The sequence below is a fragment of the Daphnia pulex genome, chromosome 10 (assembly GCF_021134715.1).
Source record: "Daphnia pulex isolate KAP4 chromosome 10, ASM2113471v1".
Lineage (NCBI taxonomy): Eukaryota > Metazoa > Arthropoda > Branchiopoda > Diplostraca > Daphniidae > Daphnia > Daphnia pulex.
In genome coordinates this window covers 13,298,866-13,325,776 of record NC_060026.1, presented here as the reverse complement: position 1 = coordinate 13,325,776, position 26,911 = coordinate 13,298,866, and the positions used below count along the sequence as shown (strand labels likewise).

The 26,911-nt window shown below is 42.4% G+C and overlaps 3 protein-coding genes across 8 annotated transcripts; all 3 read right to left on the bottom strand.

The window, feature by feature from the left end:
• Positions 1–734: 734 nt before the first annotated feature.
• Positions 735–8,886, bottom strand: LOC124203627 (mitogen-activated protein kinase kinase kinase kinase 4-like). Of its 2 annotated transcripts, none has more exons than XM_046600345.1 (12): positions 7,717–8,886; positions 6,283–6,503; positions 6,015–6,198; positions 5,741–5,935; positions 5,513–5,671; positions 4,786–5,442; positions 3,829–4,724; positions 3,633–3,759; positions 1,719–3,556; positions 1,565–1,655; positions 1,351–1,509; positions 735–1,283 (listed from the first exon to the last, which is right to left on the bottom strand). In XM_046600345.1, exons 1-9 carry the CDS (start codon positions 7,866–7,868, stop codon positions 3,277–3,279), a joined length of 2,871 nt encoding a protein of 956 aa, XP_046456301.1. In that variant the 5' UTR covers positions 7,869–8,886; the 3' UTR covers positions 735–1,283; positions 1,351–1,509; positions 1,565–1,655; positions 1,719–3,276. The 2 variants fall into 2 exon arrangements, with proteins under 2 accessions (XP_046456301.1, XP_046456302.1); XM_046600346.1 differs by lacking the exon at positions 7,717–8,886 and adding an exon at positions 7,208–7,598.
• Positions 8,887–11,402: 2,516 nt separating this feature from the next.
• LOC124203626 (mitogen-activated protein kinase kinase kinase 13-like) lies at positions 11,403–15,589 on the bottom strand. The gene is made up of 8 exons (XM_046600344.1): positions 14,616–15,589; positions 13,923–14,155; positions 13,663–13,849; positions 13,410–13,601; positions 13,158–13,316; positions 12,518–13,090; positions 12,189–12,446; positions 11,403–12,068 (listed from the first exon to the last, which is right to left on the bottom strand). Exons 1-8 carry the CDS (start codon positions 14,750–14,752, stop codon positions 11,930–11,932), a joined length of 1,878 nt encoding a protein of 625 aa, XP_046456300.1. The 5' UTR covers positions 14,753–15,589; the 3' UTR covers positions 11,403–11,929.
• A 781-nt stretch (positions 15,590–16,370) lies between these two features.
• Positions 16,371–26,875, bottom strand: LOC124203625 (AT-rich interactive domain-containing protein 1A-like). Of its 5 annotated transcripts, none has more exons than XM_046600342.1 (11): positions 26,746–26,875; positions 24,314–24,482; positions 23,200–23,296; positions 22,541–22,919; positions 22,232–22,468; positions 21,580–22,086; positions 20,924–21,515; positions 20,786–20,848; positions 20,376–20,723; positions 19,569–20,291; positions 16,371–19,473 (listed from the first exon to the last, which is right to left on the bottom strand). In XM_046600342.1, the coding sequence occupies exons 3-11, from the start codon at positions 23,265–23,267 to the stop codon at positions 19,232–19,234; spliced, it is 3,159 nt and encodes a 1,052-aa protein (XP_046456298.1). In that variant the 5' UTR covers positions 23,268–23,296; positions 24,314–24,482; positions 26,746–26,875; the 3' UTR covers positions 16,371–19,231. The 5 variants fall into 5 exon arrangements, with proteins under 5 accessions (XP_046456298.1, XP_046456296.1, XP_046456294.1 ...); XM_046600340.1 differs by lacking the exon at positions 26,746–26,875 and adding an exon at positions 26,340–26,665; XM_046600338.1 differs by lacking the exon at positions 26,746–26,875 and adding an exon at positions 25,229–25,429.
• Positions 26,876–26,911: the final 36 nt, after the last annotated feature.

Below are 26,911 nucleotides of genomic sequence, written 5' to 3'. Positions count from 1 at the left end.
CTCAAAAGGAAAATTTGAAATGTACAACAGATTAAATTGAAGAAACTAAATTATATTTTCTAATTTTTTAATTATGCATAAACACTGTCAATATTATAGATAAAACACTGAAAAGTAAATCGTTAACAACATTAATCTGTAACGCAATGGTTTCGACAATCCGGCAATGTCCTTCTTCTATCCACTGAATCCTCCATTACTTTTTCGGCTTGTGATTGTCTTTTTAGTAAATCAAGTACAAAACCTCCTTTCAAAATGAGTTTCTGGCGCCAAGCAGGATTAAAGTAAGTTTCAGTATTATTCTGTTTATCAGAGATCATTATTAGTCTAAGTGAGTAGTGAGTTTTCAATTTCGTGACCCGACTTAAAGTTAGCCCCTATCTGTACCCGGCAACGTGAAATTGTTCCTCTACCTCGGTTCTTATTGTGGTTCTGTCTTATTTTATAGCTACATCCAGTATTCGGCAATCTCAGCCAAATTGACGAGGAGAGCATTGAAACCTGCCTTGAGAGTCGAAGCACTCAAGAGAGAAGCGGTTAATGCCAAGCCAACAATGTGGAAGGATGGTAAAGCTGTTGCTGCCCAGAGTAAGATATTCATTTACTAGTTATTTTCTTTGAGTTCTACTAAAAAAAACTATTTTTCTCTGTTATGTAGAAGCCTAAATCAACTTATGTCTACTTGGGGGAGAGTAGTTTGTAATGTAAAAAAAATTGTTCCAAGAATACACCTATTGTGGTAATTCAATTCATTTGTTTAATGTTGCACTGATAACACAGCATGATAATACAGTATTGGTAATACTTAATAGATATCAAAACTATCTAAAAGGTTAAACACAATTGATGCACTATGGTAACAACTCAATACTACACACGCAATAGGAAAAGTAACCATGGTAATCAGACAACCAAGACTCAGACTGATCTTGACTTGAATTCCAAATGTCTGGTCAAACATAAATAAACTGTAGAACACAGATAGCAAAGGTATGGCGAGACATGCATTGCATATCACATAAACAGGATTGGACTGAAAACGGTAGACTAGCAGGTTAGACATGTAAAGAAAGAGTAACCATAATGCAGATACAAGGAATCCCAGTTTTGAAACTGTGAGGCAATTGCTAGTAAAGTGGCAGTTCCATACACTGGACAATTTGGCAGCAAAGTCATCAATTCCATCAGCCATTCCAATAGTTGGAAGGATGTTGGTCCAGAAAAGACAAATAAGTGCAACAAATGAAAATAAATGAAACCAAGAGGTCCACTCAAAACTTCTCCTGAATAAAATTAAAGCAACAAAATGTTAATAAGCAATGAGGGTGTAAAATGATAGAATTAACCAACCTAGATGAATCTTCATGATCTTGGATGCAAGACCAAAAATCACACATGCAACAAGAGAAAAATCCTATGAACATCACATATGCCAATATCCAAACAGATCCTTCTAGCTCAGTATTTTCATTCTCATCAATACTCATGTCTTGGCCTCTACAAGAAAACCTGAGGTGGACAAGGATTAAAACATGATTCAGTTATATTTAATTTTTTGTTTTACCTGTAAGCCAACATTGGTACTGTACCCATGAAAACAAGGGACATGAATCCTGCCAACATCCCAATTAGTTTTGTATTTTTCGTGACATTTTCTGGAAAAATAAAAAAGAATTATTCTTCACCTGAATTATTTAGCTATGATTTGCATAACATACCTTTCTTTTTCTTGATGGACATGTACACTATCGAAACAGGGATGCAGAGAAAAAACAGACCATCTTGAAGGTGGCAAGGCACTCGATCCACCTCACAACAGTACGAGATGCCAAGTAAACTGATGGTGAAAATAAGTGCATCCCTCAGAATGTTCCTAATTTCAAGTCTACTAAAAATACTAAATGATGGGTCCCAAAACTTTCTCAATCCCATCAGAATGACAAGGGCAGTGGCTGTGATGGCCAAGACGAAAAACAGTGAACTGAAATTGTCACCCCCAACCCCGCTGCTGATCTGGACATACTTGGGAATGGTAATGAGAAGGGCTAGAGCCAACAAAATGTGAACGAAACTTGTCACGTGAAGAAAACATCTATGCCTGCTAGGAAACAATCGGGCGAACTGATGCGTGCACAGGACGGATCGCAATTTGAATTTCCCACCTTTTCCTTCAACAGGTTTGTTGCTGTTATTATTATTGCAATTCTGAACTGCACTGTTGAGTTCAAGTTCCGTATCTTCCCTAATATCCAGCAAAAGATCAGCTTGTTCTTCACTAAGAGCGACTATAGCCATTTTGGTCAAGATGATGTGGACTATCGAATGTCACTCATCATATCTGACAACGAACTGGCGGCAGGATGCAGGTAGTGAAGGGGATGGGAATTTAAAAGAATTAAATAATGACGTCAACGTTGTTTGGTAATTCTAAACGAGCCATTTCCTCAAACTCAACTCAACAAGGAAATAAATACGTGCTCGGCAAGAACTAAAAGTCAACAAAGGTTCGTGTTGTTATGTGTACTAACGATCCTGACGGCAAGGTTTATTATTGTTTGTATAGACTTTTTGAGACACACAAGGCAGGAATGATCGTTGAACTTAAAAAAAATATATGTACGGAATATATAATAAACTAACATGAAGTATATTATTATTATTATTAATTTTATTATGTACTTTGTGGAGTTTTAATAGGCCTGTTTTGAATTTTTTGAATGACCAACTGAAATCACAGCTCTGCGCGGGTGTAAGTACACATCGAGTTCCTACATTATTTCACTCTAAAAAACTAGCTGAGCAAAAGTGAAAAACAGCTTCTTCGGTCAACTCCACAAATGACACACCCAAAAACAAATGGATACATTTGAGCCTCAGATTATAATTAAACGATACGTTCAACTATTCTTTAACATCTCGCGGCCATCATTTCGCATATCTCTATCATTATTTTTATAAACACAATTCTAAAATAACAATCATCGATTTTTATACATTATTAGACAAATATATAATAAGTACTGTTATACGAACGGTGGGTATGGGAATGTGAAGACAATACAACGGAATATTATTGGCTGGCAAGATAAGCTTGACACATTGGCTCGGATTTATCTCTACTCAATACAACAACAGACAGAATAATATTAAGATAAAACAAAAAATTAAAACAGTCGACGACGGGAGGAAAGTTCGTTGTCACAATTACATAATTTTGTCTCCGGTCAAGTGAAAATTACACAACATTTATATTAATTTTGTATTTCTTTTTTTTTTTCAGGCGAAGGAATGCGAATGGTCGCCGGCCAGATCGAGACGTGAAATCTCTTGTTGTCTGACGGCCGGAATATTTCCGCACGAATCCATTAGCGTCGTATCGTGTTCTTCCGATTGAACGTTGCCGTCCAGATCGTAATAGAACCCGCCGTCCGACTGGAATTCGCCAACTGGAAGCGAAGAGGGATTCTCTTCGACGGAACCGGATGATTTACCAGAGTAGACGGAAGTGGGGCGATCCTTGAAAGACTTGCGTGAACGAATCGGATTTCGTCCCAAACTATTTTTTAAAAAAACAATGACCATTTAACTTTAAAATAACCACTTAAACGTTGATTTCTTATTAAAGAACAAACCTCCGACGACGGAGGCTGCCGTCATTTTGGGTCGCCGGAAGACTAGATTCCTCCTGTTCGGAACACGTTTCCCAACTGGAATGTCGTGAGAGAGTCAGGGCGTTCATCCGGGCCGGCAATGTGCTTGCTGATCATATCAAAATTAAGTGATTTAAAAATTGATTTTAATTGACCAAATCAAATGTTGTTATAGTACCTTTGTCCGGCTGGGCTGACCGATGATGAGTTTCATCGTCCAATAATACGGACGGCTGCTGGATTCGTTGAGTCCAAGCGTCGTTGTACTTGTATTGGCTCATATCGACCGTGTATCTCCTGCCGATACCGAAATGTTGCAGCTGGCGAGGCTCGTTCAAACTCTGACTGGACGATTCGCACAGCGAAAGATGTTGGCTACTTCCGCTGGCTCGCCCGCGCTTCCTTTCCCATCTGTAAGTTTCCTCCTCAATTTCCTGGATGACTTCCGGTTCACTGTCGCTCGATTCTTCACCCGTTTGTTTCAGACGGATCATGGCGGGCGATTCCAGGCCGTCGCCTTTACTCCTCCGGCTGCCGGATCGAACGACACAAGTTGGCTCTTCCGCCAGCTCGTCTTCGACTATCGTCTGCGTCTCGGCGTCGACCAGAGCGGCCGAATTCCGGCGATCGGAAGACGAACGGGAAGAGGATGAAGATGAGGACAGCGGCCGTGAATCCCGTTCCTGGGCCGCCGGCGGCGTCGACGTCTTTTCGGAAATGTGTTCCAGCCGACGGAGGTGCGACTCACTCCGTCTCATCATCGTCTGGTGGACGTTGGATCCTCCGACGCTCCAGGATCGCCGGTGTAGTGACTGGGAATGCGACAGAACTTTGACGCGACACGAGCGCCGTTTGGTGCTGCTGACCAACTGCGGTGACGGTTGGTACTGGCTGCCGGGCAGCGGCCGCAAAACCGTGACGGGCTGAACGGAATTCTCCTCCACTTCCAGGAAAACGGCCGAGCGCGGCTTATTATCCACACACGTCGAATACGATCGTTTGGCTCCAATCAACCGATCCTGAATCGGTCGGACCAGACACCTCTTGTAGCTCCTCTTGCGTGTCTTCTCTCTCCTTAAAAATGGAATTCATCCAGTTAATCAATTCATAGAATTAGGATAAGATTAAATTTTACTTTGGTTTGTTTCTCGCTTGTTCCTCCAGGATCGCTTTGAGGGAAGCCACTTCGGCGTAGAGGCAGTTGACTCGTTCGAGTTTCTCCTCGTAGAGGGCGCGGATGTCATTGACGTGTTTCATTTCGGCCAGCCGCCTCAACAGCTGATCGTCGCCGCCGGAATCGTCGAATCGCTGCTGTTGCGGTGGCCGGCTATTATCGCTGCTGCTACTGTTGCTGTTGTTGTTGTTGTTTTGATTGAGGTTGTCGTTGGAAGAATCCACCGAAGACGAGCCTTGGCGGTGGCGGCGATGATCCCTGCGGGTGGTGGCGCTGCAAGTGCTGGAAGCCGCCGAAGCGGAATGGCCGATGCTCTTGAGACAAGAGCGCACCTCCTTCTTCCACTGGAATTGCTGGGCGGCGTAGTGTTCCGGTTCCTGAGTCACCAGATCGGCAGAAGCGATCGACAGATGGAGCAAAATGGAAGAAAACGACGGCCGGTTTCGCGGTTTCGGGTCCCAGCACATCCGCATCAGGAGGAGGAAACCCGCCGGAACCGAAGGCGGAAGAGGCAAGTGAAGTCGGTTGGTGCCCACGCCGTAAATGATGGCAGCTTGATCAATGTCACGATAAGGACTTTCACTGGTCAGCAATTCCCATAGAACCACGCCATAAGACCTTCAATTCCAATAAATGTTCCAGTTAATTTTAATTTCATTAATTTTTTAAAATAATTAGAATAACTTACCAAACATCCATCTTTTCAGAGCAGAGTTCTTTGCGGATGACTTCCGGCGCCATCCAGGCGTATGTTCCTATAAAGGACATTTCGACGCTGATTTCGTTCCACGTCCGGCACGTGCCGAAATCGCTGATTTTAACCACATTGTTCTCGGCTAGTAGAACACTAAAAGATAATGAAATTAAAAAATTTTAGCCGGAATTGTAGATTTAAAAAAAGATAATGTAAACGTACTTGGGACTTTTCAGGTCACGGTGGATGATTTTGTGTTGATGGAGGTAGTGCATTCCGGAAGCGATTTGAACGGCCCAGTCAACGGTCAGCCTGGGCGACAATTTATTCTCGTCGTTGCGTAAGAAATTGTACAACGTTCCGTTTGGACAATATTCCATCACCAAACAATAATTCGGCGCTTGTGTACACGCTCCCCTGAAAAGAATAAAACAAATTGATTATCAAGAAATTCCGGAATTAATAATAATAACGGGGAAATTTTCTCTTTATTTACTTGAAGCGGATAATGTTGGGATGGTGCAGTTGACGGAGATGCCGGATATCGGCTTCTCTTTTATCTTTGACCCGTTTGACGGCCACGATCTCATTACGCATCCGGCATTTGTAAACAGCACCTTGAGCTCCGGATGCCAACCATTCAAGTTCACGGAGCGCTTCAGACGGAATCTCCCATTCGTCTAATACGTTCAAATGTTGTCAGGTAAACCAACCAAACTATATTTCGAAATGGGCACACATTTTGAACAATAATAATTATCTACCTTTGTTGGCTTTGGCTGTCAAATTCCAAAAAACGGGCCGGAAGCAGCCGAAAATGCCATCCAACCATCCACTGCGTGAATCGGTCAAATCATGGGCGGCGGCTGTCACGACGGCCAAATTCTGTTGACCCGACGGCCCGGCTGGCGACGAACAAACTTGCGTCTGTATAGGTGCCGGAATTGTTGCATTTGAAACTCCCGCCGAAGTGTGATAGGCCATCCTTTTTTAAAAAAACCAAATTCCGCCAATCATTAACCAATTAAGTACTACTATACGTCACACACATTGTCACGGGAAAACCCTGGACAAGTGTCAATACCAATTGAGACATTGTACAAATAAAAACCAGAAGGTGTGTATTTAGTATATGACCATAAACTATTACGAAATCATTCCTTTCCCTTTTTTCGCCAAACTTATTTTTCGGCCTCGGGAAAATTTAAAAAAAAAGGGAACGTTAACCGTTTGGGGGAAAAACACGCAGTCGTTCACCTATACACAACTGGGCGTGTGCGTCTGTCTGCACGTTGGGGATTTTTATATTTTCGCTTCCAAGTCAGTAATTGTTTTGTGCGACGACGTCACACCAACTGGGCCACTCAACTGGCCCTTTTTTTCGATGTTTCAAACTTTTGCCAGCGGTCGTTTACTTGGCCTCCATTTTTTTTTAAATTTCTATGCAAAACAAAATTCGTCGTGTAGTCAATACACCAATTAACCTTGGACGGGACGGTTAATTTCGCAATTCGATTTTTATATTCGGTGGTGGAAAAATATGAACGAACTTGGACACGCTCTCTTTCTGTTCTGAAATCGCTCAAGGCGACAGGAATTTCCCCGTCAAAGTAAAAAGAGAAAAGGAATTTTTGGGGTTTTTACTAAGAAAAAGGAAAAAAAAAACTATAGGCGCTTATTAGCTAGAACCTGCTGTCGTGAACTAGGTGTTCCGCGTTGTTGGATGAGCCGGAAGTGCTCCCGTCTGAAAGACTTTTCCTGCCGCAACAAATCAGCAACATGGCGAACTCAATACGAACTGGTGACAACCAAAAGTGAACGACGACTGCCGCCACTGTTGGCCGTTTAGCGCTGTTAAAAGCCTCTCTCCCTCCCGCTATACATATTGACTCGCAGATTCCTATATAACACACACCCCCCTTTCTATTCTTTTCAATGTAGAAAATAGAATACAGGTGGGCAGCAGCAGCAGTGTGTGTGTGTCTGTTGATGTCAAACTATGTGATACCATCTGCTGTATTTGCATTAGGATAGGAATGCGTCCATCACGTGACCCTCTATCTATCTATATGTGTGTTTTATTAGAATGGCGATGATGTCAAGTGTCAACGCAGTTGTTTCAATTTCTTTTCGGCAGAGAAAATTATTAGGACGAATGATAATTTCATATTTTTTTTGGAATAAGACACAAAACTTACTGGAGATTGGCATTGGTGGGGCTGCTGCTGCTGTTGTTGTGGCACAGGTTTCGGACGTGGATGGCCGATGGAGCGTTGCGAGATTCCAGCGCCGCCACTGGAGTTAATTCCGCCGTCACGTTATTCGAATTGAGATCCATCGCTTGAGCCATGACGGCTGGAAAAAATATTTTTTCTTTCCTTCGTTTTCACTTCACACGGGGGTTTGTATCTTTTTTCCTTATTGCTGGCGGATTAAAGAGTCTGTGTTGTATACCATGTTCCACGGTCGAGTAGAGGCTGTGCGCGCAGTCGCCAAGGGGCTCCTTTTTGAATGGCCGCCGTAGGGGGGAAAATGGACGGGAGGACCGACCGATCAATACGGCGGAGTAGCCGGCAGAGAGCGCTGACGGCGGCGATGATGCATTCGATTTGCTATACACACTTTTCTTCTCTCTCTTTCTTATTTTTCTTATTATGGGTTCGGGAGAAAATGTCTCGAAATTTTCATCAAGACATGGCCAGCAATCGAATGTATTTATCTCTGGTTATCGCTGGGATTATATACCGTTATCTTGTCGAAAGATAACCGAAACAAAAAGTTCACCGGCGAAAAATAGCACACACACAAAACAAAATCTTGCGTCACACACGCACGAATTTTTTTTTTTTTTATTTCCGTGGAAGAAAATAATTAACAAAAATCCGATTCGTCCGTGTTTTTCTATTCGCTTGTTGTCACTAGAGCGAAATTTGATTGGTTTCAAATTCCACTCACACACGCGCTGGGTTATTTTTCTTGTTTCAAACTTTGAACGACACACACAACAGCGAGTTTTCGACACGACTTGACTGGCCAACGTGCAGCAGACTAATAACCAGAGTCCAGGCCTTTTCCCACTCCACACTTGCTGCGTACTACTACTACACCTTTTAGCCACCACCCCCCGATAGCTCCTCCCACTTTTATTTTTTAATTCGTTCGACGTGGTGGTCAGGTAAAAAAATAAAATAATAATAATAATGGGAAAAAAACTGCACAGGAAAAGTGAGCGGATGGTGGATGAGATAAATTTAAAAAAAAACCGGTCGACACTGCACTGTAAATAAAACACTGTCGCCAGCACAGACACAAAAAAGTGGATAATTACGATTCACGAAGTGGTTTCACAAACTGGCTGATAGTCTATAGAGCTCAGCTCTTATATTTTATTGAGACATTCCACATTCGGAAAAAGATAAAACATGTATATATCTCTACACCCACACAAGCCATATTGTTTTTCTTATCAATTGAATGGTGTTGATGACGTCAAAACACAGGGATCATGAATTTGCTGTGTCCGATCGCTGATTGGTCCAGACTGAAAGTACTTACGCAGATGCCCTCCATTTGTTTCAAATTCTATTTTTCTTTTTCTTTCTTCTCCAAGGTAAAATAATAAGAGAGGTGTGTACGTACGTCAAAGGAGGGAGGGTGAACTTTTTTTTGTTTTATTGTTTGCTGGGGGTGAAAGACCCTGTCATTTCTTTGAAAAAAATAAAAATTTCTTTTTTAAATATCAAATAAGAAATGCAGAATCCCCCCTCCTAAATCCGGCTCCATCCGTCTGGAGGTTAATGTCCAGTTTCTTTATCCTCTTTTAAAAATTGTATTTTATTATTTTTTAAAAATAAACAGACGGATGGATGGAATAAATCCAGGTCGCCAATGTCAGTTTGACATTGAGAATTCAAATGATTTACACACAACAACAACTCTCTACATGTTGTCTCGGTTAACGAGTTCTTTTTTTTTCTTTCTAAAGATTGTTGTTGTTGTTGTGTGGTGTTGTACTATACACCGCCCAAGGATTTCGAATGGTTATGGTAACTGGCGACGAGTGAATTCACATCTATACATTATCCATTCGTTCTATTTATTCACAGAAATATATGAAAAGGGTGGAGAGAAAAGATTTTTCTTTGGATTCAAGGATTTCGCTGGAACCTCAGAATCCCCCAATTGGGGCGATGACGTTTGAAAAAAAAAAGATAACGGGCCGGAGTGGAAGAAATCGCTTGACAGGTTGGAAAATGTTATTTTCGAAATAGATATACGAGACGCGCTCGTTGAAACATTGATAACAATAAGAAAAATGAGGAAGGTATATACATACAACTATCAAGGTTAAGTGAAGAAGGGTGGATAAAATGAGAAATTTGTTGTACCTGTTTGAAGGGGACCCTTCTCCATAAGGTATGTGTCCACCTTCCCCCCCTTCGCTCTCTATTTCGCCTGGAGCGTATATACCAGTCTATAGGAAGTTGCATGAGTCATCCAGGTGCATTATACAACCCACGCAAAGAGACGCTCTAAGAGAAAATCTTCCCGGTAGAAACTCAATTAAAACAAATTCTACTACAATGCGGTTTTTCACACACACACACACACAAACCTTCTATTTCTATCTACACTTTACGTCCGAAAAACTCAATTAGCAGTTATTATTATCGCAATATCGATTATTTTGTTGTAAAAGCAGCAGCAACAGCAGCAGCCAACGAGTTCCAGAGAAGTCGAGAAAACGATCGTTTTTAATGAGGCTTCCGATTCCTGGAATGACCATGATAATATCCATATATACTGTACCAGGTAGCTAGCAATAGCCAGCAATGTATAGCGTTAAAATTTTCCTTCACGATTCACCTGGTTTCTGCGGTTTTCCAAATAAATAAAAATTCTCCCTTCACGCGTGTACACGCAAGTTAATACAGGTGACCTTCTCCTCTGCCTGTGTGTGTGTGTGTGTTATATATGTGTGCCATTTTCAAGGAAAAGCAGCGTGAACACTTGCATCTAAGAAAATATATAACAAACAAAGTTTCGCATCCGGATGGCGGTTTCCTAATGTATATATATCTACACGGCCATTTTGCGAGAGCCAACATCTGTGACCGCGTCAAACTTAAATCGAACGGAATAAATTCAATAGAGGTCAAACAAAAAGATATTGATCTAGAACGTCCAGAAATAAAATCTCAAATTTATTTACATTTATTTATTTTTTTATTAATTAGAAAGTTTTTTTAAGCGCCAAATTTGGTGGCTAAACACATTCGAAATATATATCCTTTTTGCGAAAAGCAAACGCCTTGTCCGACATTGGCCATGCATTATTCATGTGTCTCGATCAGATATATTTATTTGATCAATACTCGGGATAACAACAACTGCACAGCATATATATACCTGTTTCATTGACTTTCATGTGTAGGGGAGACTGGCTGAATATGATGGATTCGTTACGCCGCACACCAGCAACAACATATAGTAAAAACATAAGCAGTTTTGTTGTTGCTGTTGTTGTCCTAAATATTTTTGGGTGTCTGGATTTATTCTATATCTTTTCTTTCTTTTCATTTCACGCCCCAGACTCCCAAGGTTTCATTCAATATATACTACGGTGTGTATCACGGTGGTTGGTGTGCGGCGAGAGGCTTGTTGGCACCTTGCCCGTTTCCTTATCTAGATCTCCTGATGTTGTTTCGAAGAAAAAAAAAGAAAAGATGGATTGCGTAATTAAGTTTTCTCGCAGACAATCTAGATTTCGGCTGAGCTCTTGTAATACTGCTTCCCACCTACTTGCGTTTGATATCTCAGGTTGGCAGGATCGATAACAAAAAATTAAAACTGCGCACAAGTATTTTAAGTTTTGTAACAGCGGGTTCGATGAGGACGTTGTATAGTATAAAAGATAACGTCGTTGTATTTCTTTTGAAAGTTTAAGTTATGGCGCATTTGAGATATGGCAAATATGGTTGGCGAAGACATGGCAATGCAGACGAAGTTGGCTCGAATTACGATTTAGGAAGGGCATAATAATAATACGAAATAATAATAAAAAAGGAAATGAATTAAAAGAATGATGCAACTCATTGAAATTCAAAAAATAAAGTAGTCAAATAATTTTAAAAAATAAAATTAACCAACGCCTTGAGCAACACCTCACAAAGAAACATATTCTTTTAGCACACTAAAAAAAACCGGAATCAAACATTTTTCTGGAAAAATAAACAGTTAGAATATATCAACGAAGATATTATAGAAACTGGTTCCACGTGAATATTAGCCACCAACGCGCATCACGCGTTAATAACTGTACATCTCCCCCCTCCCCCTCCAAATAGAAATGTCAGCGTCACGTTTTGCATAATAGGATTACTTTAAAAAATAAAAAATAAAAACCAAAATTCAAACTTCCGGCACGTCTCCGTCATCTTCGTTGACCGAAACAAGTGAAAGGCGATTTTCGTCGAGCGAATTTCGCGAGTAGAGCGAAGTGGGACGATCCCTGAAAGGTTTGCGCGTCCGGATTGGATTCCGCCCAAAGCTATATATACGCACGAAACGAGATTGAAAAAGAACAGAAGATAATAAATGAGGATGATAAATGTCTATAAAAAGGGAAATATTTTTAGATCACACAAGGTCCTACTGAATGAAAACGAACCTTTTGCGAGACAGGGAGACGGGCGAACTTTTCATTTCCTCTTCCTCGTCGGAGCACGTCTCCCAGCTGGATTGGGTGGGCCCCATTGATCTGGAGCTGGACTCATTCGACGTCTCCTCCTCTTCCTCCCGTTGGCACGTTTCCTTGACCTCTTGGCGTCCAGGAGCTGGTCCTGATTCCAATCGCTCCTTGATTGATTTCACCGATCGACTCCTGACGACACTTCGCTTGTAACTTCGTTTGCGCTGTTTGGCCCTCCTGCAAATGGGTAAAATATCTTTTAGTAAATTGTTAATAAATCATGTTGATCAATAATTCATTATATTTACATTTCTTTGTTTTTAGGTTTCATTTCTTTGAGAACGTCCATGTAATAGACGACCTCGTTGTAGACTTTACTTTGCACCAGCTCAATCAGCTTGTCTTTTAGGAGGTCTTCGACGTGTTTGATTTGAGCCTGCCGATTCGCCAAAGAGTTTCCACCGTCGACGTAATCGTTGTTGTTGTTGTTTCGATTGTTATCTTCGTTGATGAACACGGCATCCATCGTCTCCCGTTCCTGGCCGCTCGAAACGGTCGAGTGGTGATTGCTGCGGTAGGTGGCGAAGGAGCAAATCTCCTTCTTCCACTCCAATTGGAGATTGGCGTAGTTTACCGGCTCCTGGTCCACCAGTTCGGCCGAACAGTCGGATAGGTGGCGTAGAATCTCCAAAAACGAGGGCCGTTTGCGAGCAGTCTTGTCCCTGCACTTTTCCATCAAGTCGAGCAAGGCCGCCGGAAGGGTTGGCGGAAGATGCAGCTGCAGCTGATTGCTGCCCACACCGTAGAGGATGGCGCCGTAATTTTTGTCGCGATAGGGCGTCTCCCTAGTCAGGAGCTCCCACAGAACGACGCCATAAGACCTGTCAATCCAATTACATTCAAGAAAACTACTTGAAAATAATAATGAAATTTGTGATTTTTGTTTACCAAACGTCGGCTTTTTTTCCACTTTTTCCTTTGCAAATGACTTCGGGCGCCATCCAGGCGTACGTGCCAATGACCGTCATCAAGATGCTTTGATTGGTGAATGTCCGGCATGTGCCAAAATCGGTGATTTTCACCACGTTGTTGGCATCCAGCAAGATACTGAGAAAACAAAACAATACGGATGAAGAGATAAGAAACATGTGGGTGATTTCCGGAATCCTTGACTCTTTTCCCATCCGTCTACTATTTTACTTTGGACTTTTCAGGTCACGATGCATGATGTTGTTTTGGTGGAGATAGTGCATTCCGGCAGCGATCTCGACGGCCCAGTCGAAGGTCAATTGGGGCGACAACTTGTTTTCACTCCGGAGAAAATCGTACAGCGTTCCGTTCGGACAATATTCCATCACCAAACAATAATTAGGCGCTTCATTACACGCTCCCCTATTATTTTCAATAGAAATAATTGTTAAGCTGATTGACATTGGAATTTGAATTGTGTTACTTGAAGCGGACAATGTTTGGATGATTGAGTTGACGAAGGGCCGGAATTTCAATCTCATTCTTATCGTTGACTTTTTTGACGGCGACAATTTCACTACGCATCCGGGCTTTGTAGACGACACCTTGAGTGCCGGATGCTAAATGCTCGAGATCACTGAGCGCTTCGAATGGAATATCCCACTCGTCACCTAAATTATTCGAATAATTTTTTTTTTAACTAATTCATTCATTCATTAATAATCGGCAGAAATGTTTGCATACCTTTATTGCCATGGTTGTCCCAATTCCGGAACGCTGAACGAATGCGGCCGAATAATCCGCCCAACCAGCCGGACGATTCTGATTCGGTTAAAGTTTCTTCGGTTCCGGCGGATGATAAATGTTGACGGCCAGTTGACAGACCCGCCGGCGATGAGCAGATTCGGGTCTGGATAGGCCCCGGTATCAAAGGCATTGGAGATTCCGATTTGTGCGGATAATATTGCTGGTCCATCCTTGATCATGATTCGTGGTAAAAAAATTGACATAATAAGTTTTGGTTTGTTTTTACGACTCTCGGAGCCCAGGTGTTGGATGAGTAAATGTCAACAGGGCACAATTTATTACCATTAAAATAGAAATTCTACCCCCCGACTCCTAGCCCACCCATTGTTAAGGGAGCCCAGGTAGCACAAAGTGAACAACACATCTAGACAAACATGGCTGACATTGCAAGAAATAGTTTTCCCTGGACCTGTACATTTCCAACCCCTTGGGCTATTCCACCCCCCACACAATACTCGACCTGATTTGTCTATTTTCTTCATTGACCTCCCTCCCTCTCACCTTCAAAAAATAAGTGAAATTCACTGTAATTTTGTGTGCATTTCCAATAAATACTCTATCGCAATCATCTAAAAATAAAACTTTGCACTACAGGTGTAAAAATATGAGGACAGGTAGGTTGAGACTTACAGGTTGTTTCCGTTTTGGCATAGGTTGCGGACGTGGATGGTGGACGGAACGTTGCGAGATTCCATGGGTCCCACCAGAGCTGTGCCCATTTGAATGTCCATCTTCGGATGAATATTATTATCCATCGCTTGAGCCATGTCGACAAGAAGATTTCAGAGTTTCAATTCCAATTTTGTCATGACACCGTGTTCAGTCGACCAAACTTAACACCAGCCGCACTAAATCCGCTTAATAATCACTTTAATCATTTTAAAAAATTTTTAAAAACTCGGCGAGCGTTAGTAGGGGGGAAAAAATCTCAACTTGACTTGGACGACGACCTGTTGGTCTAATGGAACTGATTGAGACTGTTGTAGGTAAAAACTTGTTTTTTGAGTCTCCCCTCTCCAGTCGACTTGTATAGGTGAACATCCCAGACAATAGCCAAACCTTCCAACCCTCTGAACCAAGCTTGCCTATTGGTCAAAGAGATCGGTCGAGCGTCTCCTTTTTATCCCCTCACCAACTCCCCCCTCTCCACAAATGTTTCTAGGGAGAATTCAGCTTTTGAGGGGGATTTACAAAAACATTTTAAAGGTAAAAATAAAAAGGGCATCGAAATGAAAGCTATCGCCTCTGGGTTGCTATTGTTGCAGTTTCCGAAAGGAGAAAAAAAAATGAATATTGACAAAATGGATTTGAAGGATTTTTTAACTTAATTTGACACCCAAATCTCAACAACTTGATTCCCGTAATCGGTTGAAACGGTTTCAGTGTATGCGATGGGTTGGTTTAAAACAAATACATCAGCCCTTCTTTTCTTCGTTTAATGTATTCAGTTTCTGGCTCCCCTCACCTGTGATGGAGCCGGAAGGAATCTCTTACGAAGATGAGTCATCGGAGCAAGTCCGATACGCATCAACAGTCTCAAAAAGATTTTTCTATTTTCGGATGAACGACTCGGATAAATTAAAAGTTACACATCCCAATAATTATCCGGTTGAAAGTAACACAGGTTGTGTTGTTGCAACACTTTTTTAAGAGGCTATTTTACAACCACTACACTACTACAGTTTCTAATAAAATATTCAATGTGCAAAATGGACACGAATCGGGTCTCCGATTCCGAGAATAAATAAACCGGCCGTTAGAAATTAACCACCACAAAACACCTAGTTTTTACGAGATTCAGAGGTAATCAAATCAACACCCGTTTTTAACACATCAGTTTATTACCTAGTGAATAGCATTTGGTTGATCATTTCGCCAACGAACACCTGCCATTGGATTCAGCTAAATCTTTTAAGCGTCTATTAAAATTCGATTACAATTGTTTGTTTTTCTCTCTCAGCCGGACACAATATTTCAGCAACGGTTGAAGTTCATTGACACGAAATCAATGTCCATTCAAAAATTTCGGCTTTTTTAAATATATGCAAAGCACGGTTGGAGTTTCCTTATTTGGAAGATTACCTTACAAGGGTCCAATCCAAATAAAGATACACCCGAGCTATAAAAAGTTTTAAATTCATGAATGAATCCCCACAAAAAAAAAAAAAATAAATAAATATCCCGCCACTCACAATAGTACAAATCACAAGATTAAAAAATAAAAACAAGTGAAACCAAATTTGTTGGTGATTTTTTTTTTGTTCCATTTGTATGTAACGACACGAACCTATATCCATCATTTTTTTTAGTTGGCTTTTCTTTGATGTTGTTTTTTTTGCAGAGAAATGAGAGTGAGGAAAAATAATAATAATAAAAAACAAAGAGTCGTACACTAACAAATCTCCGTTGGACAGCTCTTTCATCAGGCTACAATATTTACACACACTTTTACAACAAACACAGGCTTCTTTGCTTTGTAATCAAGATGAATCTTATCAATGATAGTAATAGGGTAGTAATAGTAAAAAAGACGAAAAAAGCATATAGAATCGTATCATTAGAATCTTTCCCCTGCAATTGATGTTTTTTTTTTTTACTTTTTCTTTCTTCAAATTTTTATTTTTGGGATTTTTAATCGAAAAAAGAAAAACAAATTGGAAATCTCAAGAAAAAGTTGAATGATTGGCTGTTTCTGCTTTTTTCTCTAACGTCTTTTCCCGAGTTGAAACTCGAGAAAACAAATTGTTCAAATCGTTTTCTCGATTCCACCTCCTTTTCCACAAACCTATTGATCCATAAGAGAAGAAAGAAAAAAAAAACAGGAGGGGGTAGAGACAAGTAAATAGTAATAGGAGACTGCGTGAATGTGTGTGTTTCCTCGTGAAAAAAAATGACGAAAGCCAAAAAAGAAAAAAAAAAAGAAATTGTTGCGTGGGAGTATAAATTCCAGCGCGTCGATTCTTTCAATTGTTATCCCTCCCCTAACACATTTCTTTTAAGATTTAGAATAGAACCCCACCCAAAATTCTTTTGACGTAAGAACACTTAATTAGCATCAATTCGCAAAACAACAAGAGACGAATGTCCGAATAATAATACAGGAAAGAGGGGGAGGGGATTAAAGTGATATAAGAACGACCGAGAGCGAAACACAACACGACACGGGCAAAAAGACTGATGTGGTAATTAATTATAGAAGGGAGGAAAAACAGAAACAGACGGATGGGAAAAGTGGGAGGGAAAAAATAATAATAAAGAGAAAAAACCAGAAAAGGCAGTAAGGCACAATCCATTTTGCGAGAGATAAATCACACACGCACACATCAAAATTGAGGGATGATGATGACGAGCCAGAGCAAAAGAAAATCAAAGGATGTAAACATTCGGCCAGACGATACACAAAATTAATTAATTAATTAATAATAATAATAAAAAAAGTGGACAGCTAATGGACACAACCCCGTTAAAAAAAAAAATTAATTCCTCGTACTCGTTGACTGGAACACACTATTTAAATTTTTTTTTGATAGGCTGGTGGAGGTTTTCTAGGAGCAAAAAATGAAGCGGTGGACAATTTTTTTGCGTGTGTTCAATTCATTGAACGATACACGGGACAAGAAAAAATTGTTTTTTTATTAACTTTTTTTTTTTTAGAATCGGGGGAAACGAACTGTTTCGGGTGGTGTCGTTGGAAAAAAAAAATCATTTCACCTCCAATAAATTCGGAAAATGAAACACGAAAAGCCATAGTTGGAGGGATAAGGAGATGTGTTGAGGGTGAGGTGGGGAATCAAAGAAAAAAATGATGAACTGATGGCGTAGCGCTGTGTAAACCAGACAATGAAGAGGAGAAAAACAACATTAGCACCCTTCTTCATTCCCTAGATTCTAGTCACTACCGAAACCTTTTTTTTTCCAAGTTCCTTCACTGAAAAATAAAGGCGGGGGAATCGAGAGGAGAGTAGGTGGCGGCGGCGCATATACCAATAAACAAAAATCGAAAGACAGAATTATCATTTGATGAGGACAAAATGAATTAGCCAGCGAAGGGGCCAGAAATGAAGAGAACGTTATTTATCCAACACCTACGACAAAAGACTAAAAAAAAAAAGTTTTTGTTTTCGTAAGAGAATCAAAATCGACTATAAACGTGTGTCTAGTATTTTTTCTTCCTTCAATTAATTCGTCTCATTTCTGTCAACATTTTTCGTCCCTAGCCTACATTTTTTTGAAGCATCAACAAAAGACTAAAAAAAGGAAAAAAAACCCCAATTACTTTCTTCTTCGCCTATCCCGGGACTTTCCCTCCCTCCCCAAAACGCTGGCAAAATCCATTGCACTACACGTCTTTCTCTATTTCCAAATACAGATAATTTTTTCTTTTCTGTTTGTTACGTTTTCCCCCATTCTTCTTGCCAATTTTTGGCGTTGACTTTTTTTTTATAAACATTCACAACTTTACCCAAAACTACACCACACGATGCGCTAGTTTTTTTTTCAGAAACAAAAAAATTTTCCCAACAAGGTCCAAGTCAAAGAATGGGGCAGCAAAAGGAGAAATTTGAAACAAAAATTACACAAAGGTCAGAAAACATGATATAACCGTGTGGCGTAAATGTGTATGTGAAAGGGGGGGGGGGGGGAAGAAGAATCTTGCAACAAGTTCGACCCCCGTTGGCGAGATGAGCAACCAATTGAACGATTCAATTCCCTATTCCCCATGAGAAGAAAAGAGCTCTCCCTACACGCGTGAAGATATGGTTGTTGTTGACGGTGGTGTTGGTGGTAGCGGAGAAGGGATTAATCGAGCGATTGAAACGGTTCGTTTTTTTTCCTAAATAATGATAAATCAGTGTGATAAATCATGATTCCTAATGCAAAGAATGACGATCAAAATGAAGAAAAGAAATTTTTGAAGTCCTAAATGGATCTACCGGATAAATTCGTCCACTGTCCCGAGAGTGTTCTCATTTTCTACGATGGTGAAACAAGCACCGACACACATTGGGGTTCAACCAAACTGTTTTGTTTGCCTCCTCCTTTCTTCCATCTCTTTCTTTTCGCCCACGACACACCAGACATACACACAGAGAGAGAGAGAGAGAACGGTAGAGATGGAGGGCGGTTGGTGGCAAAAATACAAGTTGTTGTGTGTAGGCAGATGCATTTTCGAAATTGTAACAAAAGTCCGACCCAATTATTCCCTTCACACTCTTTTCTTCGCCGTCGCATATTAATTAACCTTTTCAAGGAGACTTGGAGCGGTCACGTGAACCACCAACCTCAATGTCGCTGCCCATATTATTGACGTGGTGAGCCTGCTTATCTTTACGCCTGTCGTTGCGATATTGATGTTGGTGCTGGTGTTGCTGCTGCTGGACAGTTGCTGGTCCCTGGCTAGAAGAGTTTGTTGACGGGGCTGTAGCGCCGGGTGTTTGACCTGGCAAACCCGGCCGCGAGCCCGTTTTACCCTGATTAGCTGCCAATTCTAAGGAAACCAAAGCAAGAAAGCAATCAGATAAAAGTAATCAATAACAAAACAAAACAACAAAAAAAGAGGGCAAAATGAATTAATCAATTTACTCGTTTGGGCAACCCTCCTCCTTTCACGTTCCTGCTCCAGCTCACGCTCCTTGACTTCGCGAGCCATTTGTTCCAATCGATCCTTGTTCTGTTCAGCCATCTTGGCGTAAGAAACACCGGGTGGAGGAACGGGGGCGACAGCTGCTTTAACTGGTGTCATTTCAGATGTACCGGAAGGCACTCCAGTTGTTGGATGTTGTTTTAGTTGTTGCTGATGGTGTGTGAGCTGTTGTTGAGTTTGCGCTTTGGCCGGCTTCGAAGTATTGGCTTGTTGGACAGTTGAGCCCGAAAATGGCTTTTCCTTTTTCCCCGGTGACGTAGGTGGCGTGAGGGCAAGAGTGGACTGTGCGAGATCACCGTTAGGCAATGGAGTTGGCTGGCTCTCGACTGAAGTTGCCTTGGTAGTGCCCGCCATTGGTGCCCCCGATTGCGTCACCACGGAAGCTGCAGAATTACTGGCTGCTGCAGCTGCACTGCTGCTATTCCCACCGCTCGGAATCAAAGCGGGGCCATTTAATAGGTGTTTTGGACCATGCCCGTTATTTGAGCCACTTTTCGGCTTGGCCACTCCCTTCACTACATCCGACAATTTACTTTCGCCCCAAGCTCCACTTGCTCCGCCGCCGTGTCCTCCACCACCTCCTCCTCCTACAAGAGTTACGCATTCCGGTGTACTGTTCTCCTCCACTTTAGGTGGTGCGTCGGAGTTCACTACACTGCCACCTACGAGACACCCACAGATATCAGTATCAAATGTCAAAAGATGATTTCTGAGAAAGAAAGCAAAAACGAAACCAAATAACTTACCGGCAGAGTTGTTTGAGGCAGCAAGAGCGGCTCCAGTGGCAACTCCAGCTTCCAGTCCGGGTAAAGGTGGAAACGAAGAGACTGCCTGAAGATCAAAATCGGGAGCCGGGCTTGTCGTACTGCTGTTACCATTGCCATGATGGTGATGATGATGCTGATGAGGTCCGTTTACACGGGATTGGTAACTTCCTCCACCGCTACCGACAGAGGAACCAAAGCTCCCGTGACGTGAATCGCGATCGTGTCGTTCACGATCCCCGCCATTTCCACCTCCCCCACCGCCACGGTATGAACCGTTCGATGCGCCTCGATAATAGGAAGAGTATCCACCTCTACTCCCTCTATCACCTGCAATTCACACGAAAAATTAGGTATTTTTTAGATCAAATGTTGTTGGTGTACATTCATACCTCTGGGCCGACCGCGACCTCTTCCACCAAACCCATACGGTTGCCTCTCACTGCGGTCTCCTCCTACAAAATTTATCAATAGAAATGAATGAAAACATTTCTCCTTTGTTTAATAACCAGCGGCAAAGTTTGACTGACCAAAGTTTCTTTCGTTGTTGGCTTCGTGATGATGTCGCCTTTCTTCGCCGGAAGCAGGGCCGTACCCTGCTCCGACAGCTGCAGGAGCGCCATCAGTCGCCTGCTTCTGAAGCGGAAGATGACTAGTGCTCGCTTCCTTGCTATCACGTCCACTGCTTCCGCCAGTGTTGGTAGTCGTCGACGTCGAGGACGTTGACACACTCGTCGTCCCTGCCTGAGGAGAGCTGCTGTTCTTGGACGGAAGGGGCGCAGCAGATGGCCCATTACTCAGTGAAACGCCATTCGCACTGTTGCTGTTGTTGCTGGCAGCCGTTGCAGGACCGCCAGCCGGAGCAACCGAGCCGCTGCCTGCTTGCTGCTGATGGCTAAATGCGGGCGAATGTGCCGAAGCTCCCGTTTCGCTGTGGTTGTTCGCATTCGAATGAGTCGATGGGTTTCGACGGTGAGCCCCTCGACCTCGACCGCCCATACTACCCGGGTAGCGCGGGTTGGGCGATGGTTTAAACGTCGCCTGGGGAGACAGGCCATTCATGGCGAATACCGGTGCCAAATCAAACAGCGACGAACCACCGGCATTAGGAGAAGGCCACGCCTACAATGCAACAAAATGATGAATAAAAACCGAAAGATGACAAGAAAAATGATGTGACTTTTACCTGTAGGACAGTTGGCGTGTAAAACGAACTGGGATGGTGGAAAGCGTACAACTGAAGCTGAGGTTGTGCCCCATACGGCGATCCAGGAGCGGGGGGTGCTGCATAAAGAAATCTTGGCTGCGGCTGATGATGTGGCTGCATGTGGGGCTGCTGCTGCTGTTGCTGTTGGTTTGTTGAAGGATTGACAACAGCGACCGCACCTTCGTGCGGTGGCGGAGTCCCACTTGCCACGGCGGTGACATTTGGATATCCGTTCTTGAGCGACGGAGCCGCACCGGTTGCGGCCACCAAAGGGACAGCGTTGGTAGGCACTGGTGCGACAGCCACCGGTAAAGGAGCTCCCGTAGCAGTGGCCAGGATCACGGGGACGGGGAGAGGAACGGCTGACGGCGGGACGATTCCCATGCCAGGAGGCACGCCAGGCATTCCATTGTTTACTGCACCGGGCAAGCTAAAGAACCGATTCATCGCGGGTTTGGCCTTGATGCGTGCATTGATTGGATGCCCCTGCAAATACAAGAACAAAGGGAAACGTCAAAGATGGAATTTTATTGATCTTAAGAGTCTAATCGAATGAGTGTTTGGCATCAGCAACAAAAAACCAATGAAGCCCTGTGTGACTCAGTTAAACCATTAGCTAATCAAGTCGTACCTTGTATTCTTTGACGTTATCTCGAACGTAGTGGTATGCTCGCTGGGCGTCGTCGTCCGACTCAAACGTGATGTACCAAACATTATTGTGAGCAAACTCGCAAGATAGTATCTTTGGCAGAGACTCGTCGGCGAATATCGCACGGACTTCGTCGACCGGCGTGGAACCATCGATTTCTCGTAGAATCACGATACAACGCTTGTGGCTAGGTCGCACGCGCATCTCTTCATCATCAACCTATTATCATACAGAGAAGATTAGCCAACGGGTGATAAGACAGACCCACAATCTTAAATATTGATAACTTGCCTGGACATTTGGTGATTCCTTTAACACCTCAGTGATGAGCTTAATATCGGTTGTCAATTTCTTGATCTGATTGAAATTAGCCACAGTCCAGATGGGAACATATTGGTCCCCATCCATTTGAGATACCAGATAAGCATCATTAGCCAAGTTTTCCCTAGAAAAATAATACTCCAGTTGGGCAGCCAAAGCATGCTTAAGCCTGTCAACTGGAACCTCTCCACCAGGAGATGTCGCAGAAGTATTGTTCACATTCTCACTCATAGCCACTACTGATTCATTCAGGACCGAACCACTCTCCCCCTCTTTGGACTGCAGCTGATCACCATTCATCATTGTCTTGGTGGTGTCTTGAACGAGAGACACAGTCACTGGGCTGGGGCTGTGAATGAAACAGAAAAATTAGAAACTCAAGTCAAACAAACACAAAAGAAAGATTGAAGAAGCAAAAACACTGTGCTACTGTTTAAAAACACCAAGCCAATAAGGACCTATGAAAGTCCCGCTATGCCAAATGTCATATTAATCAATGGCTGGAATGTGATATCGGTTCTCTTTGACGCCTGCACAGCCAATTTGACAGCATAACAGGTAACATAAAGAACCTTGAAGGTAATCAACTAGACAACAACAACAAAGAAATGTTTAAGGAACAAAGTTACCTCAGCATGTCTGATGATGAGTCTATAGCAGGCAAAGGTTCCACGGAGAGAGCCACTGGTGCAGGCATGACTGCTTCCCCATTCACCAATGTATTTTCTGTGAATAAACCAAACAAACTTGTCAGAATTTCATGAAAAACAATATAAAACAACAAAAAATGATCAAATCATACAAAATTAACCATAAATAAGTAACCAACGTTGCTGAAATTAAGTGGAACGAATGGCCGGAGCCCTCGTTGCAAAATTAGGTAACACAAATTGATGTTACAACTAACTTTAAACCAAAATTTCTGTCAAAACACAAAATAGTGTACAGACTCTCAAAAAGCAATAGTTAGTCAAGTTAACCAATATTCACAACGAGTATTTTTGTTCGTTTTGTCTCGTTTTTGCAGTGTGTTAGATCGTGGTCAGGCACATTTATAACCAATTTTTTTTCTTTAACTAGCCCGAATAGTCGAGTGATATAATAAAAATTATGGAAACTTCTTAACCCGTAACAAATTGTCTAATAATACCTTTGAATCTTCGGAGACCGAGTTTCAAAAAAAAAGTACCGGCTAAAATTTGGGCTCTCCTCCTTCGCCTCTTTTTCGTTAGCTTCTCGAAAAAGCCAGGCTACACGGGGAGGCTACACGAGAGGCCGGGGGAAGGGAAAATGGTTGGAAAGAAAATGGCCGTTGAAAATCGCTCGATAGTACTCGTCTTCATCGATAACTACAAACTATCGATACTTAGCCATGTGAACCGCGTGACTTTGGAAAATCGATCCGAGACTAGATGTTAACTTGGGTTTTTGTGTGTTTAAAAGCTCGATAAATAACAGAGCTCTGAAAATATTTGAATTATGAAAAATGGAAATTTTTGTTCGTTGTTTTATTCTGGAGTTTGCGTTGTTTTCGAAGACGATTCAAAGGGCAGGAAAATAAATTCAAGTCAAGAGCAACCAGGTGAAAACCTTCACGCTAGAGGGATCTCACCGCCACTGTTCCAGTCGAACGATTCCTTTTTTAGTCTCATTGCGTATTCTTCTTATTTTTCTTTTTCCCCCCATGAAAACCGACAACAACTAGAAAGAAAAAAGAAAAAAAACTGGATAACGGGAAATAACCTTTTGCCGAGGAACGGGTCACTGCTGTCTGGTGGTCAATGACAATACTGTCCGTCGTGTCAATTATTTGTCTAGTCAAACTGTGGCTTTCAAAAACGACCGCTTCTGGATTGAGAGAAGCTACCGCTGCGGTCAAAGGTGGCGGAGGTGATGTCGAAGATGGTCCAACCTAAACCGAAACAATTTCAGAATATGATGAAAACATTAAAAAATCATCATCCACTATGCAGCTGGACACGTACACACAACTTGCTCCCGAGTTTGGTGATCGATTCGAGTCTACCCACTCTCGTTCGGAGATTGGTCCATCAATCATTAAATAATACCCCATGGGCAATCATACAAATAATAGATGCATGCACACATACCGTTGTCAAGATCTAACCCAACAACAGTTTAAACAATACAGAGAAAATGTCATTGAAAAAAAGGATTTAAAAAAAAAATAGAAAATGAAGGGATGTGACCGATCAATGGTATCGCAGGAATGACGTGGGTCTCTGCTGACGTCAGAGAGCTTCAATGCCTATCTCCCTTAAGCTAGCCTTCTGCTCGGCCGCTACTGCCCCCCCCCCCCTTTCCATCCATTCATCCATCCGGAGTCTTGGAAGGCGCCAGAAAAAATATAAACGGAGAAAAAAAAAGAAATGGAGAATAAAACAAAATGGGGAATTCCTGTTGCACACCCTCTCTCGATCGAACGTATCCGCCCACCCAAAAGCTTCCACTCCGGCAACGACGTGTATTGATCGGCCTTTTCTCTCTTCTTTCACACAACACCCCCGCAACGGGATCTTCTTGCCCACATCGCAGATAGAAAAATCCCGAGAGCAATTAAGAGACAAACAATAAGACACAAAAGGGTGTGGCAAACACAGTTGAAATATTTGTTTGAATTTTAACAATTGCACACACCTTTTGAATGACGTAAGATCGAGGACTGAATGCTTTACAGACATAAGTGCCCTCATCCCCCAAATACATGTTGCTGCTGCTGTAGTGAGGATCGAGCATTAAACAGCATCCGGCGGTCTTGATCAGTGGCGGCCGCTTATTTTGCCGAGCCACTCCGCCACTTACACGATCCAGCTCACGCGGCATGGTTTAAACGTCGCAAAAAAGATCGCGAAAAAGAACCGCACGTGTTGCCGTCGAAAAAGAAAAACAATCGTTCCAAAAAGCAACCTGTTGCCTCTCTTTGGGGGCTTTCACGTTAAGGCCATCGTTTGGAATAGGGAGCGATGGCCGACACAAAACTAGATCAACATTCGGATGTAGGCCGCAAGAAGGTGACCCCAACTTTTAGACGATTGTTCTCCGGGAAAATGAAAAACGAGATTATAAAAAAAGAGAGAGCTGTTGCTGGCGGATGTAACACCCCTCTCCTCTCGTCGGCTAAAGCTGGCCAACTGTCGCCTCCGTCTGCCCAGCAGTACAACATCTCCAGCAATCGACTGCGCAGACCCATCCGCGCCGTACGTGGATGGTTCACGCAGGCACACGTCACGTTAAAGCTAGGCTACTCCTACCATCTCCCAGTTTCTTCCTTCATATTCCCATGGTGCCACAATCTCATTTCCTGCTCCAGAAGAGTTCATCAACTGCACTTTTCTAAAGACTTGTTTTGCCATTTTGTGAAAAACTTTCTTCTCTCTCGCATGCAATCACTTCACAGTGGCGGAATTTCAAATCTAATCAATTATGTTGAAATCGAAGGTTGCCGTTTTTTTTAAAGGGGCTTTAAATGAACCAGAAAATGTCAAATACCCGCATTGCATGGCTCGGTAGAGATGTAAGAGCTCATCGATTAAGTGCACTACGATGTCGATGGCACTCGTAACATTCGGTTCTCCACCCCCCCCCCCCCTACCGAGCTTCAACAGCTAATGGCTGGCACACGCCAAGTTGTAAAGAAAGAAATAATAAAAGGATAAGGGACTGCTAACAGGCTAATGGAATCATTTAAAAGAAAATCTTTTCCGAGTTGGTGGTAATAATACTAATTTAAAGAATAAACTACTACTACCATGACGTTTTCGTGATTTCCCAGTAATACTGTCTGCTGGTCGAATGTCATTTCTCGACGTCAAGTACAGCTGCTGCTGCTGAATCTCTCGACACCAAAATTGGTAAATTTCAATATCAGTGACTCAACGCGGCGATAAACAAATCTGAAGGCAAACAAACGGCCATGAACGGCATCAATTCAATTTCTCGGCGAGACGATATTTTCCCTTCGTCTCATACGTGAGTCACGTGAATCACGTGGTTTCCTCAGAAGGTGTAATGGCCGATGTGCAGACCACGTTGGGACTCGAAACCCTCACTCACATATTTGCGTCTTAAAATATCTTACACTGCACTTTCCTCTACCAGGATCAATTGCACAAAATGCGTCACAACGTCACGAAAGATCTGGAAAACAAGCTTACCCTAAATGAAGACAAAATCCATGCGAATTATTAATTTGCCGGTCGTCAAATACGGCAGCCTAGCCGACTCACACCATGTGGCTGTCTCACTCGGGCCTTTTAAGTTTTAACTGCCCTCTTTCGATAACCGCCACACCATCTAGCGCTAGTGGTTAGCATTACGTTA

Excerpts from the sequence above, each read along its gene's own strand:
- LOC124203627 (XM_046600345.1), bottom strand. The coding sequence starts at position 7,868 with ATGGCTCAAGCGATGGATCTCAATTCGAATAACGTGACGGCGGAATTA. Across the intron at positions 5,936-6,014 it reads CCCAACATTATCCGCTTCAA|GGGAGCGTGTACACAAGCGC; the intron begins GTAAATAAAGAG and ends TATTCTTTTCAG. Across the intron at positions 5,443-5,512 it reads TCTGAAAAGATGGATGTTTG|GTCTTATGGCGTGGTTCTAT; the intron begins GTAAGTTATTCT and ends TTGGAATTGAAG.
- LOC124203626 (XM_046600344.1), bottom strand. The coding sequence starts at position 14,752 with ATGGCTCAAGCGATGGATAATAATATTCATCCGAAGATGGACATTCAA. Across the intron at positions 13,317-13,409 it reads CGTGACCTGAAAAGTCCAAA|TATCTTGCTGGATGCCAACA; the intron begins GTAAAATAGTAG and ends TTGTTTTCTCAG. Across the intron at positions 13,091-13,157 it reads GGAAAAAAAGCCGACGTTTG|GTCTTATGGCGTCGTTCTGT; the intron begins GTAAACAAAAAT and ends TTGGATTGACAG.
- LOC124203625 (XM_046600338.1), bottom strand. The coding sequence starts at position 25,414 with ATGCCGCGTGAGCTGGATCGTGTAAGTGGCGGAGTGGCTCGGCAAAAT. Across the intron at positions 24,483-25,228 it reads GATCTTACGTCATTCAAAAG|GTTGGACCATCTTCGACATC; the intron begins GTGTGTGCAATT and ends GTTTCGGTTTAG. Across the intron at positions 20,849-20,923 it reads CAACAACGAAAGAAACTTTG|GAGGAGACCGCAGTGAGAGG; the intron begins GTCAGTCAAACT and ends TAAATTTTGTAG.